Source organism: Anser anser (genome assembly GCF_964211835.1).
Source record: "Anser anser genome assembly, chromosome: 10".
NCBI lineage: Eukaryota > Metazoa > Chordata > Aves > Anseriformes > Anatidae > Anser > Anser anser.
Genome location: NC_139730.1, coordinates 21,914,001 through 21,928,436, shown reverse-complemented (window position 1 = coordinate 21,928,436; position 14,436 = coordinate 21,914,001). Strand labels below are relative to the sequence as shown.

Genomic DNA, 14,436 nt, shown 5'->3' with positions numbered 1-14,436 from the left:
CCCGGGCAGGACAGGGGACTGCAGAGCGCTACCTGCGAGTCCGTGCTGGGTCAGGGCAGCGCCCTGTGCCCCGGTCTCACACCGTGAGCTTGGGGCCTGGGCAGTCACCTTGGTAGCGTGGTCACTGGCAGAGGGGCTGGGGATCATCTGGGGATTTTGGCAGCGGGGAGTCCAGTTCCCTGTTGTCACTCATGCACCACCCTGTACCATAACCATAAAACCACGTGAGAGAAAAATGCTACCATTCTACAGGCATCCTGGGGCTGAAGTAGGTCCAGCATATCGTGTTGGAAGTAACATTTTATTTAAGAGCAGAAGAGTGAGAATAACCACAGACACCTCCGAAACGGTGGATTTCCTGCATACTGCTAATGTATGAGAGTTGAAGTCGACCTCCCTCTGTTGCTATATTTGGGTGCTAAATTTCCTTTGGCAAACAACAGCAGGGCATTGGGAGCATCTTGCCCCCAGTTCCCCAGTGACTCACTGGAGCTGCTCACGCTTCCGCATTTCTAGTAACAGTGTCATTATGTGGTTTTGCAACTCCTACAGGTGAGAATATTTGGAGCAACTCAAAAAGGATGCAGCTTCATCCTCTAATTTTGAGTTTTCTATTTCTGTGCCTTAGCTTCATGTTTGAATTCTGCTATTGGCATTGTCGTCTCCATAGAAAGTGCTTTTGTGATCTGCCTTAGACAGCACAGCAGGTGAGATTACCTCAAAATCACTCTTCATGTCTGAGTTTTGCACACATCTCAACCTGATGCGAATTCTGGAAAGTACAAAAAGAATCAGGTGGCATTGTGTGATGTGCTATGAAAGTAATAATTAATTACCCTAAAGCCTTATGATTTTTTTCTCTCCATCCCCATTTCTCTACTGTAGAAAAAGCATTGCACAATTTGTAGTTCCCCTGAGGAAATTTCCCAGCTTCCGTTGAAAAGTTTTGTCAATGAAACTATAGATGGCAACTACATTTTGCACTGCTACACAGTGTCATATGCAAGTTTGTTTTCCTGCTCTGCTGCACTGAAGTTCGTGGGAGCAAGCACTAGCGCTGCCCACACATGCAGAGCGACCTGAACTCTCAGACACCAGGTTTAATGGTGGGAGCTGAAGAATCTGCATCAGAAAAGACCCCAGCCACTCAAATTGCACTCAGGGCAACAAAGACTGCTCTTCAGATTTGCTTTCAGATTTTTAGGATCACAGTGTAGAAAGGTACAATTATTTTTTTTTTAAGAGATGTTTGTTTGGATTTTTGCTTTTGGTTGGGATTTTTTTGGTAGTGTTGGACAAAGGCAATACTGCAACTGAAGACTGTACCTTCCCAGGTGTTTTATGACTTAGCAAACAGTACAAAAATCAGGCAAACCTGAGCAGGAACGTGCCTTCTGGCAACAGCAACAGGACGCTGGTGTGCTCATAGCTGGTTCCTTGCAGTTTTCCACTGAGGTTTGGTGAGCGCTGGCTGAGAGGTGGATGTGTGTGGGTATCCATCTGGGCGCTCTCTGAAATGCTCAGCTATCTATCATGTCCTTTTTTTTTCCAAGGATAGCGCTTAAATGAGTAACGAGGAATTTAGTAATCATCTAACACTGATAACAGACTTACTGTTATATAAAGACAAGCAGGAGCGGGGGGCTGGAGCAAGCTGCATTTCCTGCAGTTATCGGTGTCACAGCTCTGTTTGTGCTCGGCTTCCCCTGGAGGATGCAGTGACACCATTCATGCAGGCAGTTTGTATTTATAGGGAGAGCTAACGTATGTCCATGCTAAATTTAAACCAACTTTGTGTTTTTATGTGTTGCGTGCTTATGTAGTAGGCTACACATTTCTTGCAGAGGCATAAAGCAGTGCTAAATATAGGCCTTCTAAACTGGTGGGGGGTTTGTACATTTAAAAATAAAAAATAATAGAAAACAACACCTGCAGTAAAAGTTCTGTTGGGTGGCATCTTACATTAAAAAAAATAGACAAAAGGCATTTAGAGCACTGAAATCCTTATAATGCATTTCAAGCAAGGGAAGGACACATCTTCAGATGGTGGTAGAGAACAGAGCAAACTGACAGGAAAAAAGCAATAAGAAATGTCCCTGCGTCACAGTTTCCTTTCAGATTTGCTATGACAACATAATGCCAAATTACAGCTAACCAACCACTGAAGGTGGAGGTGGGAGATAGCGCGGGTACGATCTTGGTGGTTCCTTGGGTAGCCTCTGCATGCTGAGGAGCTACTGGGAGAGGTTCAACTTGTTGCCGGAGTTATTCTCTCCAAACATGTGCTCGTGAATTGCCCTACAAAAATCCACTTACAAGCTGCAGTGCAGGAAGGAATGTTCCCTGCACACTATCGCAGAGATACCACCCGCCTGATGCTGCTAAAGCACGATTATTTCCAACTTCCTTGAGAGCTGACTGCAGTTTTGTGGTGCTGCTGCTGAAACTTGGTTCACATGGAGGGTGGTTGTGCAGAGCTGGAGCTTTAGGCTATTTTAGGATCAGCCAAGATTTGTCTTCGCATCCTTCCTGCTGCAGGGCTGTGCTGGCAGCCAGAGCCAGGCAGGCGATGCTGCATCTGCTTTGCTGCCAGCACTTTGTGGGACAACGGCCATCAGAAACTGTTTTAATCTTGAGCTGTTTGCCTGGTGGGCTTCTCATGACTTCTCGTGGGCTTGTCCTTGCAAGCAGTGCTGGGCAGGCCAGCAAGTGCCACAGGACACCCCTTGGGGCTCCTTGGCTGCATCTCCCCTTTCAGAAAGCAGCAGCTTGGGCACTGTGCCTGCCCTTTGGGTACGCTGGGTTCCTGAAGGCTCGCAGCAGCTTGCCTGTAACTCAGATCCCTTTGGTGCGGCTCCCTTGTAGGGCCTTGCAGAGGCTGGCATTGCCCCCTCGCAGAAGGGATGGCTGTGCCACAGGGACCGCCTGGTTTGGGGCAAGGCAGCGTTGCTGTGACTGGTTACACCAGGCTGGGTAACGCAGTGTGGTGCTCTAGAAGGGCAACTTGTCCTTAACTCCCCCAGGAGGTGTTTCCTGGGGCAGACCCTCCAGAGCTGGAGCAGAAGAGCAGTGACAGCCTCATCCCTGGCTCCCCTCCTGCATGGTGGGACATGTTGGCAGCCCTGCCTCTGCCCTCCTCCAGCCTGCCAGCTCTCAGCTCCCTGTCTTCAACCCACACCCCTCTTTTGACCCCTCCGAAACGAGGGAAGTGGGCTGCAGCTGGCAAAGGTGCCTGGGCTTGGCCTTTGACACCACGACCAAGGTGCTTGTAGAAGATAAAGCAGTGGGAATGAGTCAGTAGGTGGGAAAACCCATTTCTCTCGACTGAAGGGGTGCAGTGGTAGTACGTGACTCTCGCTCATGCAAAGTGAGCTCCAGGGCTTCCCAAAGCTCCCTGCGCCCAGGCTGCTGGGCTGGGGGCTTTCCTGCCACCCCGCAGCACTTGGCTGCTTTCTGCCTGCACCAGCCAGGCATGTCAAAGAGGAAGCGAGCGGGTGAGCTCGGTGCACCTCAGCACCAATTAATGCTGCTGCTGCTATTTATACAGGGGAAAAAACATCCCCCATATATTCCGTGTTCTGACAGAAACGCAGAGCTCTGGTGGGCAGGCTGCCAGGTGCAAGAAGCACGTAGCAGCTTCCTCCTGGCTCCTGTGAGCACTGTTTGCTCCATGCTGTCTCGCTGCCGCCTCTGCAGCTGTTGTGGAGGGATGATGGAGGTGCCTGGCGTTGGTGCCTGGTCCCTCCCCTGAACGCTGCTGCCCCTCTCGATGTGGTGGCACCTGCCAAAGCTCCTGGTCCCCGCAGTGACATGCGGTGGGGGCTGCTCACAGTTTTTTTCTTGCAGGGTATTCGGGGGCTTGGGGCTGTAGCCGCTGCGGGGTGTGTTGGGGCTGCTGCCACTCTTAACCAAGGGAGGTTTGGGTTCCTATCTGCATGCCAGGAGGCAGTTCCCGTAGCCTGAGAAAACACACAGACTCCAGCCTCTTAGGAGCACGCATATTGCACATCAACACCTGTGCAAAGGGGCAAAATGCTGCTTCCTCGTGCTTTCCTGGCAGCACGGGGCTGGGCAGCGAGCTGGGGCAGCACCTGAAGCTCCCAGGCCCTGGGTCAACCGGGAACTGAAGCCATGAGCAAGGAACACAGGCTCCTTGTGGGCTTCATGCAAGGCTGTAGGCTCAGTTTCACCAGTGCATAAAGGAGCTTTGTTCTCTGTGCTGGTTAGAGGCTGATTTCCCAGTATCTTAAACAGAAATCTTGTTTTTAGCCTCAAGAAAAAGCTTTTTAATTTACAAAGGCACGGCGTTTTTCTTTCTTCCTCCTCCCCCTCCCTGCCATTGCTAATATTCCTTGGACAATGCTGCTCTTTGCTGGCTTCTGTTCTCGAGCTTGTGTTTCTGTAGTGCTGCTGAAACCAGAGCTTTGCACGGCCGGGACTTGCTGTAAAACAGCCACGCCGCGTTCTTTGCCTCCCACACCACCACCACACTGGTGGGCTGCCAAGTGCTACATTGCACCTCCATGGGGAGCCCCCAGCCCCAGGCATGCCTTGGGACACAGATCTCAGGCTCCTCATAACGGGTGGGCTGCAGCATTGGGGGATCTTTTTCTTGAGAGTGTCCCCTTCTGCCACACTGGTCTAGGGCCAGTCCTGTCAGCACTTTCAACTTCCAGGTTCCCCAGCCTCCATTAGCAGGGTTGGAGGTGTTCGTGCACCTCTGCTGCAGCACGCAAGGACCTCACACCTCAGTAAGGTGCTCCAGTTGCATCCCAGAAAGGCTGGTTTAAGGTGCTCCAGTCTCCCCAGGCAGCAGGAGGGAGGGCTGAGATGGGGACCAGCACTGGCTAAGGCCATCCCATGGCCCATGGATCCATCCCTGCCTGAGCGAAGGCACGGGGCAGCATCCCAGTCCCCGAGCCCCTTTCCTGGTGCCATCGTCTACACTGGGGGGCTGCTGGAAGGCAGGAAGCCCCTCACTGGGGGGAAGGACGGGGAGGCCAGTCTCGCAGGAAGCAGAGGCCTGGGCGGGCTGGCTGCAGTCTTTCGGGCTTCCCTGAGCAACCTGCACCCCTGCTGGCAGCAGCCGAGCCCCAGGCCCCGCTCACCTGCACGGACACCGCGGCCTCGCTCAGCCCCTCTGCGCGCATCCGGGCCGTGGAAACTGCAAGGCTGAGGCTTAAGGCTGCGGGCGGGGGGGCGGCAGGTGCGGGGCCCCCCGGTGCCTGCATGGCAGAGGCGGGGCCGAACCAAGCCCAACGGCCCCACGGCCGCCGCTCCGCCGGGGCCGGGCCCGAACCCTGCAGCGCCCCCCGCGGGGCCCCGCCCGCTCTCCCCCTCCCCAAAACCCGCGCGCGCCAAGGGCGCGTGAGCCGGCGGCGGGCGGCGATTGGCTGCCGGCAGCACCCCAGGGGCCGCCGGGCCCGGCTGCCCGCCGAGCGCCATTCACGGTGCTGCTCGCCTGCACGCGCCGAGGCTCATTCATAAAAAAACCCAACAACTTCATTCATAAAAGCCGCGGCGGCCCCGCGCTGCGGAGCTGCTGCCTCGGGCGGGCCGGGCCGGGCCAGCACGGGATTAGGAGAGCACGGGACAGGACAGCGATGGTCCCGGCGCCGGTCCCTGCGCTCCGGATTCCGGCGCTGAAGGACTTTGGAGCAAGAATTAGTGAGGGCGATGCTGAGAAGCGCTGCCGCTGCTCACACCAGTGCCTCTCTTGAAATACACCCGGCTTGCTGCTTGCCTGCCAGGCGGGAGCAATGCAGCACACGGATGCTTGCTTTTCTTTTTTTTTTTTTTTTCCATTGGGGCAGCCGAGGTTGAAGATGCCAAGAACTGGGTACCTTCTGGGGTTCTTGCTGGTCTGAAAATGTGTTTGAGCTTGTAGCTTGTAGTCTTGCTCTGCGTTGTGTGGAATATGCTTGGGCTGCAGCCAGGACTCCGCGATCAGTGATGCTACAACTGTGAGTCTCCAGAGCTGGCTGTGATTTTAGTGTCCGGCTTGAGGCAGGAACGAAGGCAGGTTGGGGTAGCAGCACTTTGGCTTAAGCTGTGGTGCCACCGATGTGCTTTCCTGTACACTGCTTTTATTCCTGCTTACAGAATACCAGATGTCTGTGCAGTTTTAAGCCTCGCGCATTGAGGAAAATAAGCCACTCAAGAGGGAGTCAGCAAAAATATCCAATAGGTTTCTGTTTTTAAAATTGGTTGACTTGCCTAATTTCCATATCATTTATCTACAAGAGCAATTTATGCAAAAGTGTCCAGTTACAGAACTGTCAAGGCTATGAGAGAACGCAGCCAGCAGAGCCTCAGTGGACACGTCCTGTATGTAGGGCTGTTCAGACATTCAGGAATGCTGCACAGGGCTAAGTACAGCCGATTCAGGAATGACTCGATAACATCTCTAGATGAAGGCCCACAAAATACATCTTTAAACATCAAAGGTTCTTCCTCCTCTTCCCATTCTTCATCACCTAACTTGCTGGCGGAAGATGGCCTTCTGGGGCCGCAGGACACCTGCACCACCCTGTGCACGCTGATCCCCCGCATGGCGAACATTAAACTCGCCAACCCCTCCAGCCTGCCCGTGCTGAAAAGCTTCTGCCTGGGAATGAAAGAGGTGCCAAGGATTAAGCTCACGGAGTGCGTTACCATCCCCAGCAGCCCCACCTCACCCGAGATCAGCTGCCTCTCAGCATCGTACCCGCAGCCTGACCTGGACAAGCTGCACCCGGACCCAAAGCCTGCGGGGGACTGCGCCGGGCGGGGAGCGGAGGAGGCCACTCCTGCGGGCAGGCAGGATGGGGCCCTCGTGTGCAGCAGTGAGAACACGGGGGAGCCAGGTGCGACGTACAGCGTGCGGGTGAGTACTTGGCATGGGGTTGCCATTCTCTGGGGCAAACGTGGCAGGAGGCTGCACTGTGAACTCTGTGTTCCCACATCTGCAGCCCCAAGCCACTGCCCCATCCCTTGTATCTCCTGTTTCCTGATGGATGTAGGGCTATGTCATTGACGTGAGGGAGTTAAAAGGAGCGGTCACCCCCAGAGCTAACACCGCATCCATTTCCAAAAGAATATCCTCAGACTCTTTGAGGAACACAGCCAAGCTGCAGCTCAGACTGGGGTTGCTCTGACATAAAATGCATGTTGGAGTGGAAAGGACTGCAGTGAGGGCTTCCCAGCCCTTCCAGCAGCTCCAAGGCACCAGGTGGGTGCTGGCTGGCAGCACTGAAATGTTTGTCAGGGCGGGTTCTAGGGCCTTTGCTGTTCCCTGCAGCACCTTCCTGGGGTGCAGGGTGCCCCAGCTGCCCACCTCCTTTGGTGTTGTAGGGCTGCGTCTGATTCTCCGAGTATGGAAAACCCTGCCTGTTCCTTCATGAGACACCCTGGAATAGACTTCCTGGTTATTTCTCACACCGTGTGCTGGCACTGGTATGTGCCACCTTCTGAGCAGCAGTGGCTGCCCAAGAGGGGACCAGGTTGCCTGAATGAGTCCCTGGGCTCAGGGTTTCACTCCCTCTGCCCATGCGACACTCAGGAGCTTTCTTGTTTTCTTCTCACCGGGCTTTACGTTTCTGCATCCAGAACTGACCATTTGGAAAACCACTGCCCGTGCTCTGTGCTTGGAACTTCCGACCCTGCACACTTCAGTGCTTGTGCCTCATCTGACAAAGGCACTGCCAGGTGAAAACTGCCTGCTGCTCACATGGGGGAATTGGAGCCAGTGCGGCACAGAGAGCGTGGTCTGAAACTACTTCAGAAATACCAGCGTAATGGCTAGGCAGGCCAAAGGCTCCTGTCGCTCTGGTTTGCGTTAGTTGTGAGACTGGCACCAGCAGAAAACCAGCCATGGGAAATGACAAATAAAGCGCTGTCGTTTGCATTTGTCTTCTTGTTAAAGACAGAAGTAGGAGAGAGCCTGCGCTTGGGGGGAGTCTCTCACGAACTGAACTATCATCGTGGTTGTCCTCTTGTGTTTATTTTTCTTTAAAGTCTAATACTTGACTTGACAGCACAAGTGCCAAACGTGGCTCCTGGTGCTGGGCTTTCGCTCAGCTGACCAGAAGTATTGTGCTGCCGAGTGGTGTCACGGTGTCGTGTCGTGGTGTCACGATGCCCAGCTTGTGGCACCTGCCTGTCCGTGATGTGGATATTGCAGCGGTCGCAACTGAGGCTTTGAAGTAGCTGCAGGGATTCAGATGCTGAGGTGCTACTGGCACAGGCGCACCTACAGAAAGAGGTTTCTGGCGCGGGGAGGAGAAGGTAACACACAGGGGGATTTCCCAGATCTCTGTGGTGGCCCAGACCCGAGAGCAGAGGTAGTGAGGTGTTACCCGCGGGGGACCACGCAAACAAAAAACGGCAGAAGGAGAAGCAAAAACAGAGCCTAGCTTCACAGGAAGGTCAAGAGATGTGGGGAAGGGGTCATCCCCTCCTGCTGCTCCCCAGGCTGCAGTTCCAGTACGTTTTTCTGCTGGTCTTTCTGGGGTCATGATGTTTCATGGGGAAATCTCTCTGAAGGGGTTTTGCTGGCAGGGACCTCCCAGGACAGCAGGGAAATGTTTTCCTGCAGCTCTGCTGCAACTTGCTGCTGCTGCTAGGGGGATGGCGCGGGGCTGCACGAGCCAGCCCAGGAGAGCTGCAGGAGCACTGCTAATGTGCGTCAAAACGCATTGTGGCAAAACACTGTGGTTTTTCAACCAGCCCCTTTAATGACAAGCAGCTAGGTAAGGAAGCAGCTTGGGGGCTTCAGGGCCGTAGCATCACAGCAAGGGATGCTAAACTCCTTTCCCCGAGCTTCCTTTCCCCAGAGATCTTTGGCTTTAGAAGCTTGAGTGGAGTCTGAAGAGGATTTGGCACTTACAGGGAGAATATCTGTAGGTATCTTGGAAAAACAATGATCTGCTGAAGTAATAAAAAGATCAAAAGCTGTCACCTACAGACTAGAGCGAGGCAGAAATCATCTTTCTGGGGCTGGTTTTGAGGGGTGGCGGTGACTGGATTTGTTGTATTCCCCAAGAGGCGGCTGCAGCTGTGCGGGGCAGGTGGAGATGGCCACCGGTGTCTTGGCCCCTTGTGTTTTGGCCACATGTCACCTGGGCTCTGGCAAGGATGTCGAGACCCCTGACTGTGCCTGCTCCCCTGAACCGCTCGTGTGAATAATAAAGAGCCCAAATATCGGTATTTTTAACAGAGCCAGTGCAGTTATCCCCGTGCAGTTACCTTTAAAAACAGATCTTGGACTTGTGCTTGTGCTCCTCTTGCAGGAAGGATCAGCTCTGCTGGCTTGTGGCTTCAGGGCCGCAGCTGTGAATCGTGAGCCGTGGGCTCGGGGTGCTGGGACAGTGATGCTGGGCTAGGCTGGGGGCTCAGGGGTGCAGCACTCGCCGGGGCACCCCGCATCACACAGCCGTAACCGCCTCCAAGACTGATGCTCTTCTCTGGGTAATCGTTCCTTAACAGCAAACAGCACCTTCATAGCCCATGCTCATTTGCTGGGTCAGGTTCCTTTTGAACCACGTCTGTCACAGCCTGGCCCCAGTGCAGAAAGTGCTTTTTCAGCACAAAACTAAGAAGAAAGGGAAAAATGTGTTTGTGTATATTAAAAAAAAAAAGTGTGTGCATACATTTAAAATGTGTGTGTATATATATGCGCACACACACATATATGCATTCATGAAAATTTCCCTGTTTTTTTTCTCAACACTTATTTAAAAATTGAAAACCCTTGAACGGAAGGGTCAAACTCTCCAGCAAATTTTCTGTTTAGCAAAAGCCACTCTTTGATAAAAAAGCTGCAGCTTGCTGCCCCTGAAGAAAGAGTGCTGCATGGCCAGGAGGAGTGGGACAGACCTGTCTGTCTGTCTGTCCACACGTGCTGCTAGCAGGAAGAAGATGAACACAGGACAGGCACGCAAGGCGGTCCTTCAGCAGTCGCCAGCCCCAGAAACTTCTGTAGTGCAGGAGCTTAAGCCAACACTGACAAACCAGTTTGTGGCTTTTGGTGTGTTTAATGGGCTTTTTTCTCCCATGACATTGTCCAGGCTGTTTCCCATCTCTTTCTGCTAGAGTTTTCATGCTCTCTGTCCCAGAGGGTACCAATGCCCTGCTGTGCATGGCTGCTGCCCTGGGCTGCCTTTTCCTCTCCGGTGGTTTCAGGAGGGATGGGAGAGCAGAGTTTGCTCCCAGCTCGGGGAGGGGTTGCTGCCTGCTGGGGGAAGGCAGTGTGCTTGATGCCAGGGAGCGAGGTGCTCGTATGCAGCAATTTGTGTTGCTCCCCAGCTGGCAGCCGGCCCCTCCACGACCTGGGGCACCCCATCAGAAGGAAGGGAAACGGAGGCAGAAGCGTGGTGGGATTCACGCCAGCAGCAAGTGCCAAAGTGAACCAAGCATGCCACACTCTTACTGTTAGAGGCATGGGCCATTTCTCCTTGGTGTGAGAGGCAGAGGCCAGTCTCAATTCCAGCACCACGCTCCTGCCATGTGCTGCTGGCTGCTGCTCGTTTATGCCCGGTTTCCCTTCCTGCCGGATCCATTACAAGCTCGGTGAGTTGCCCAAAAACATCACAGCAGAACACAGGCCCAGCCCTGGAAAGCAGAGAGCCCCTGCCCAGGGGCACCCCCAGGCGCTCCCCACCTGGCAGCCCTCACCCTGCAAGGAAAAAGGAGGGTAGGTGGCTCAGAAATCCTGTCCCATTACTTCAGAAGTGCCTTGTTGAAGCAGTGCTGGGAAAAGAAATGTTTGGATGGGAGTGGGATTCCTGCTATGCTCATTTGCACACAGTGCTGCTGCTCGAGATGGGTTTCTGCCCTGGCATCTGTACTGTTTTTAGGGAATTTGACTGCAGCCTAACCTACATTTGGGCAGAGGCTGTTTGGCAGCAGTGTGTTACCTCGTTGCCTCTGCTAGCAAATCCTATCACCTGGATTCCTCGTTAGATGGCTCTGGGGTCTGTAGGACCTGCCGTAGGCATTACTTATGAATTAGCGCCTGTTAACTAGTAGGTCTAATTGCACGGCTGCAGCCGTGTTGTTTAATCAGGAGCTCCGTGAGCTGCTCCCAGTATCGTTGGTGCTGGTGAATCACTGGCTGACATTTGGGCTGGAGCTGGAGCCACTGTGTTATGGAAAGGAATGAAACGAGATGTGGGGCTCTATTAGAGGGTGCCTCAAGAGCTTATTCACACGAGCCCTGCCTGGTGCATTCACATCTCCTCCCACACAGCCCTCATCCTGCCTGCAGTCACTCTCTGTCATCTCTTGCAAAGAGATGTGAAAAGATGTACATCTCCAGGAACCACCCTGCTCCCCCCTCAACCCTGCAGCATGATGAAACAGAAACATCCCCAGATCATCCTCCCCTTCAGAGCCTGAGAGACGAAGCTCCCCCAGTGCAGATGCTCTCCCCAGCCCCTGCAGGGAGACGGGGAACAGAGCTTGGCACATGTCGCCATTAGAGGAGCTGTTCCCTTGCCAGCAGGGACCAGTGAGTGTCTCCTCTCTCTCCTGAGAGCCATCGCTCATCCTGGCAAGACCTCTTGATCCCACTGCTGTCAGATCTGTGGGCTTTGGAAGGCAAAACACCTTGCTTGGACACCACACTTCATGTGCTCAGGAGCCCAGGCACGAGTCACCTTTCCCTCCCCTCTCAAACCATGGTCGAACCCTCGATACCGCTGTCCCCGTGTTACAAAAATGCCTTGCAGGTAGCTGTGGCCCCTCATGGGGCAGACGGCTCTTGTGCGGCTGAGCACTGCTGCATCTGCCTGCCCCGCTCTGGTACGTTGGTCGTGTTGCTGGTCTCTGCAGGGCCTTCTGCAGCGGGGTTAATCTTGTCCTTCTGTGTTTTTTAATTCTTCTTTCTTCCTCAGAGATGTCTTTTGTTTTCTTTAATAGGCTTCCAGTATCCCATTGTGTTTTCTAAGCTCTCCCCAGGCATCTCCCCAGCTCTGTGAGCCCGGTTTCCCCCTGCGCAGGGCTCTGTGGTTCTGCTGTACCCCTTCTGCTGGGATGGGGAGCTGCGGCTGTTACTGGCTGTGCTGGTTTAGATAACCGGTGGCAACAAAAATAAATGAGAGATGCAGTGAGGTGCCATGTTAATGCACTCCCCTACTTAGGCTTTTAAGGGGAAAAAAAAAAGGTCTTCTGTGAATCATTGATAAGTTCAGCTTCACTAAGGGTCACTTATGCAAAAAAAACAATATCGATTTTATGTCTTTGCTTAGAGTAGCTTCCCACGCATCTGCTCAGGCTGCAGTGGGGACTCACTTATCAGCATGTGACTCACCTAATCCTCTAAATCTTTCTGTTCTCAAGGAGCACCCAACCAGCTCACAGGATGCTTGACCTTATCCTGTAGGATCAGAGGTCTCTGCCATGCTATAAGCTGAGGCTCTAGACGTATTTTCCATGTTTGCTTTGTTCCCATTAAGCAGGAATATCTTTAACAAGTAAGATAGCTCTCCGAGTCCTTTACAAAGTCATTAAATGTTCATTAGGGAAGCAGTTCTGCAAACCCTTCAGATTCTTATTGATGTCCTTCCAGGGCTCTGACCTAATTCTGGAGTTCTCCCAAGGGTTGCATTGCTATTTGGAAAGAAACCAAAACAGGGATAATACCATTGTTGTGGAATCCCTGCTTGACTGCACACATACGTTCTCTTTTTAACACAGTCATTTCTGAAAATCTCCAAAGCTGAAACAGATACCTAAATCCAACCCCCCCGAACGCCCCAGCAAAAGAATCAATTCACGGGCAGCCTGGTGCAGAGGAGGTAGATACAGGGCCTTTCTCTGGACAGACAGTGCTTCCTCTGTCCATTCAAAACAAGAGGATGGAGTGTGCACATGCCTGCCTGGGATTTCCAGTCTCTCTGATGTATCCCAGAAGCTTTGACTCTCTGCAGGACAGGTCTGCAGGGGTGGGCTGTTGCTGCAGCCCACGGTCAGGATGGGATGCTCCCCAAAGCTCCATTCCCAGGCAAATATTTCATAATGGAGCAGGGGATGCCAACTGGGAAGCACAGATCTATGTCGACCCTGTGGAATGGAGACATATGAGCACTTTAATAACAGAGATGGCTATCAACAAAAATGCTGAAGGAACTAGTAAGCTATGCTTTAGGAGAGGTAAACTCAGCACATAGATTTAGCCTGGTGCACTTCATTGAGATGAAAATGTTCCACAGGTTTGTGCATAATGTCAAAGGAGTCTGGGCTCACACATCGTCACAGTCTCAATGTTTCTGAAAATTTGTCCTATGCAAATCCCAAATGAGTATAGAAAGAGCCCCCAGCTGTGCCCCATACAAGAGAAGTGTGGGACTCAGCCTCTAATTCAAAGCAGGTTGTTGGTTTATAGTGCAGGCTCTTAAGAGCTGTTACTGTGATCCTGAATTGCAACCCTACCTCCTTCATCTTCTGCAGAGGTTATTTGTCATCAGACCTGCAGCAGCATGGAGCCAGTGGTTTTCGTCATGCCTAGTAAGCTGCCCAAAGGGACGTTCAGCTCTTGTGCACAGAAGCTGAGTGCAGTGTTCCTGCAGACACCCAGGCATCCTCTGCTCGTGGGAGAATTTCACTCCAGCATTCATGTATTCCTCCCAGCTCAGTGACACAGGCTAATCAGTGAGAATAACCTGAATTAGGAAAAAGGAAGGATTGAATTTTGTGTATCCAGAGTGCTTTACCTCTTCTTTTTTGTGCTATGTTGTTGAAGTTGCTGATATCTTCATTGCTGTTCTGTACACTTTTCAGTAAAACTAGATAGGTTTAGGAAGTTGCTTTAGAATGGCTGATTTGATTTTCCATTTAGACTCTGATTCTGCATATAGTCAGTGGACTGAAATCACATTTGCTTTCTTCTGTGACCCTCCTCTTGCCTGTTTTGCAGATATAAACACAGTCATCATTTCTCTCCGTCTCTTTGTTTTCCCTAGTACATGGGCTGCATTGAAGTGCTGCAGTCAATGAGGTCCCTGGACTTTGGCACACGAACGCAAGTCACCAGGTAGGCACTGTCAAACTGAAATTCAGCACAAGAATTAAAATCCTGAGTGCTGATTTCTATACAAAGCCACAGGCTCATGCCAAGCTCATAGACTCTTTTGAATAGGAGTTTGCATGCTTTGTTTTTCTTTTTCCCAAGTGATGACTTGAAATATTTGATCATTACAATAGGCTATTTGCATTGGGGACTGAATTGTTTCAGCCACAGACCTCATTTCTCTCTCAGTTCTTGCTTTGGATGCAGAGAGAATGCCCCTGCAGTCGCAGCACGGTACAGACATCCCCAGCGACTTGGGTTCTGGCGGCAGCCAGGCCGTGAGCGTGGGCTCAGCACTGCCCCTTGGCTCACCCAGGGTGCAGGGTGAATTTGTGGGTGCCGCTACAGCCCCGCTGCTGCTGTGGGTGGCCAAGGCAGTGAGCCTGGGT

At 52.5% G+C, this 14,436-nt stretch overlaps 1 protein-coding gene across 3 annotated transcripts in view; it reads left to right on the top strand.

Moving 5' to 3' along the window:
- The first annotated feature begins 5,380 nt into the window (after positions 1-5,380).
- SHC4 (SHC adaptor protein 4) overlaps positions 5,381-14,436 on the top strand; it is a 32,125-nt gene continuing 23,069 nt past the window's right edge. Inside the window, exons 1-2 of one of the 3 annotated variants that reach the window (XM_083850135.1) lie at positions 5,381-6,865; positions 13,941-14,011. In XM_083850135.1, the coding sequence (XP_083706261.1) occupies positions 6,287-6,865; positions 13,941-14,011 (650 nt within the window). In that variant the 5' untranslated portion in view covers positions 5,381-6,286. The remainder of the gene's footprint in view (positions 6,866-13,940; positions 14,012-14,436) is intronic. The other 2 variants (XM_083850134.1, XM_083850136.1) reach the window with 2 other exon arrangements.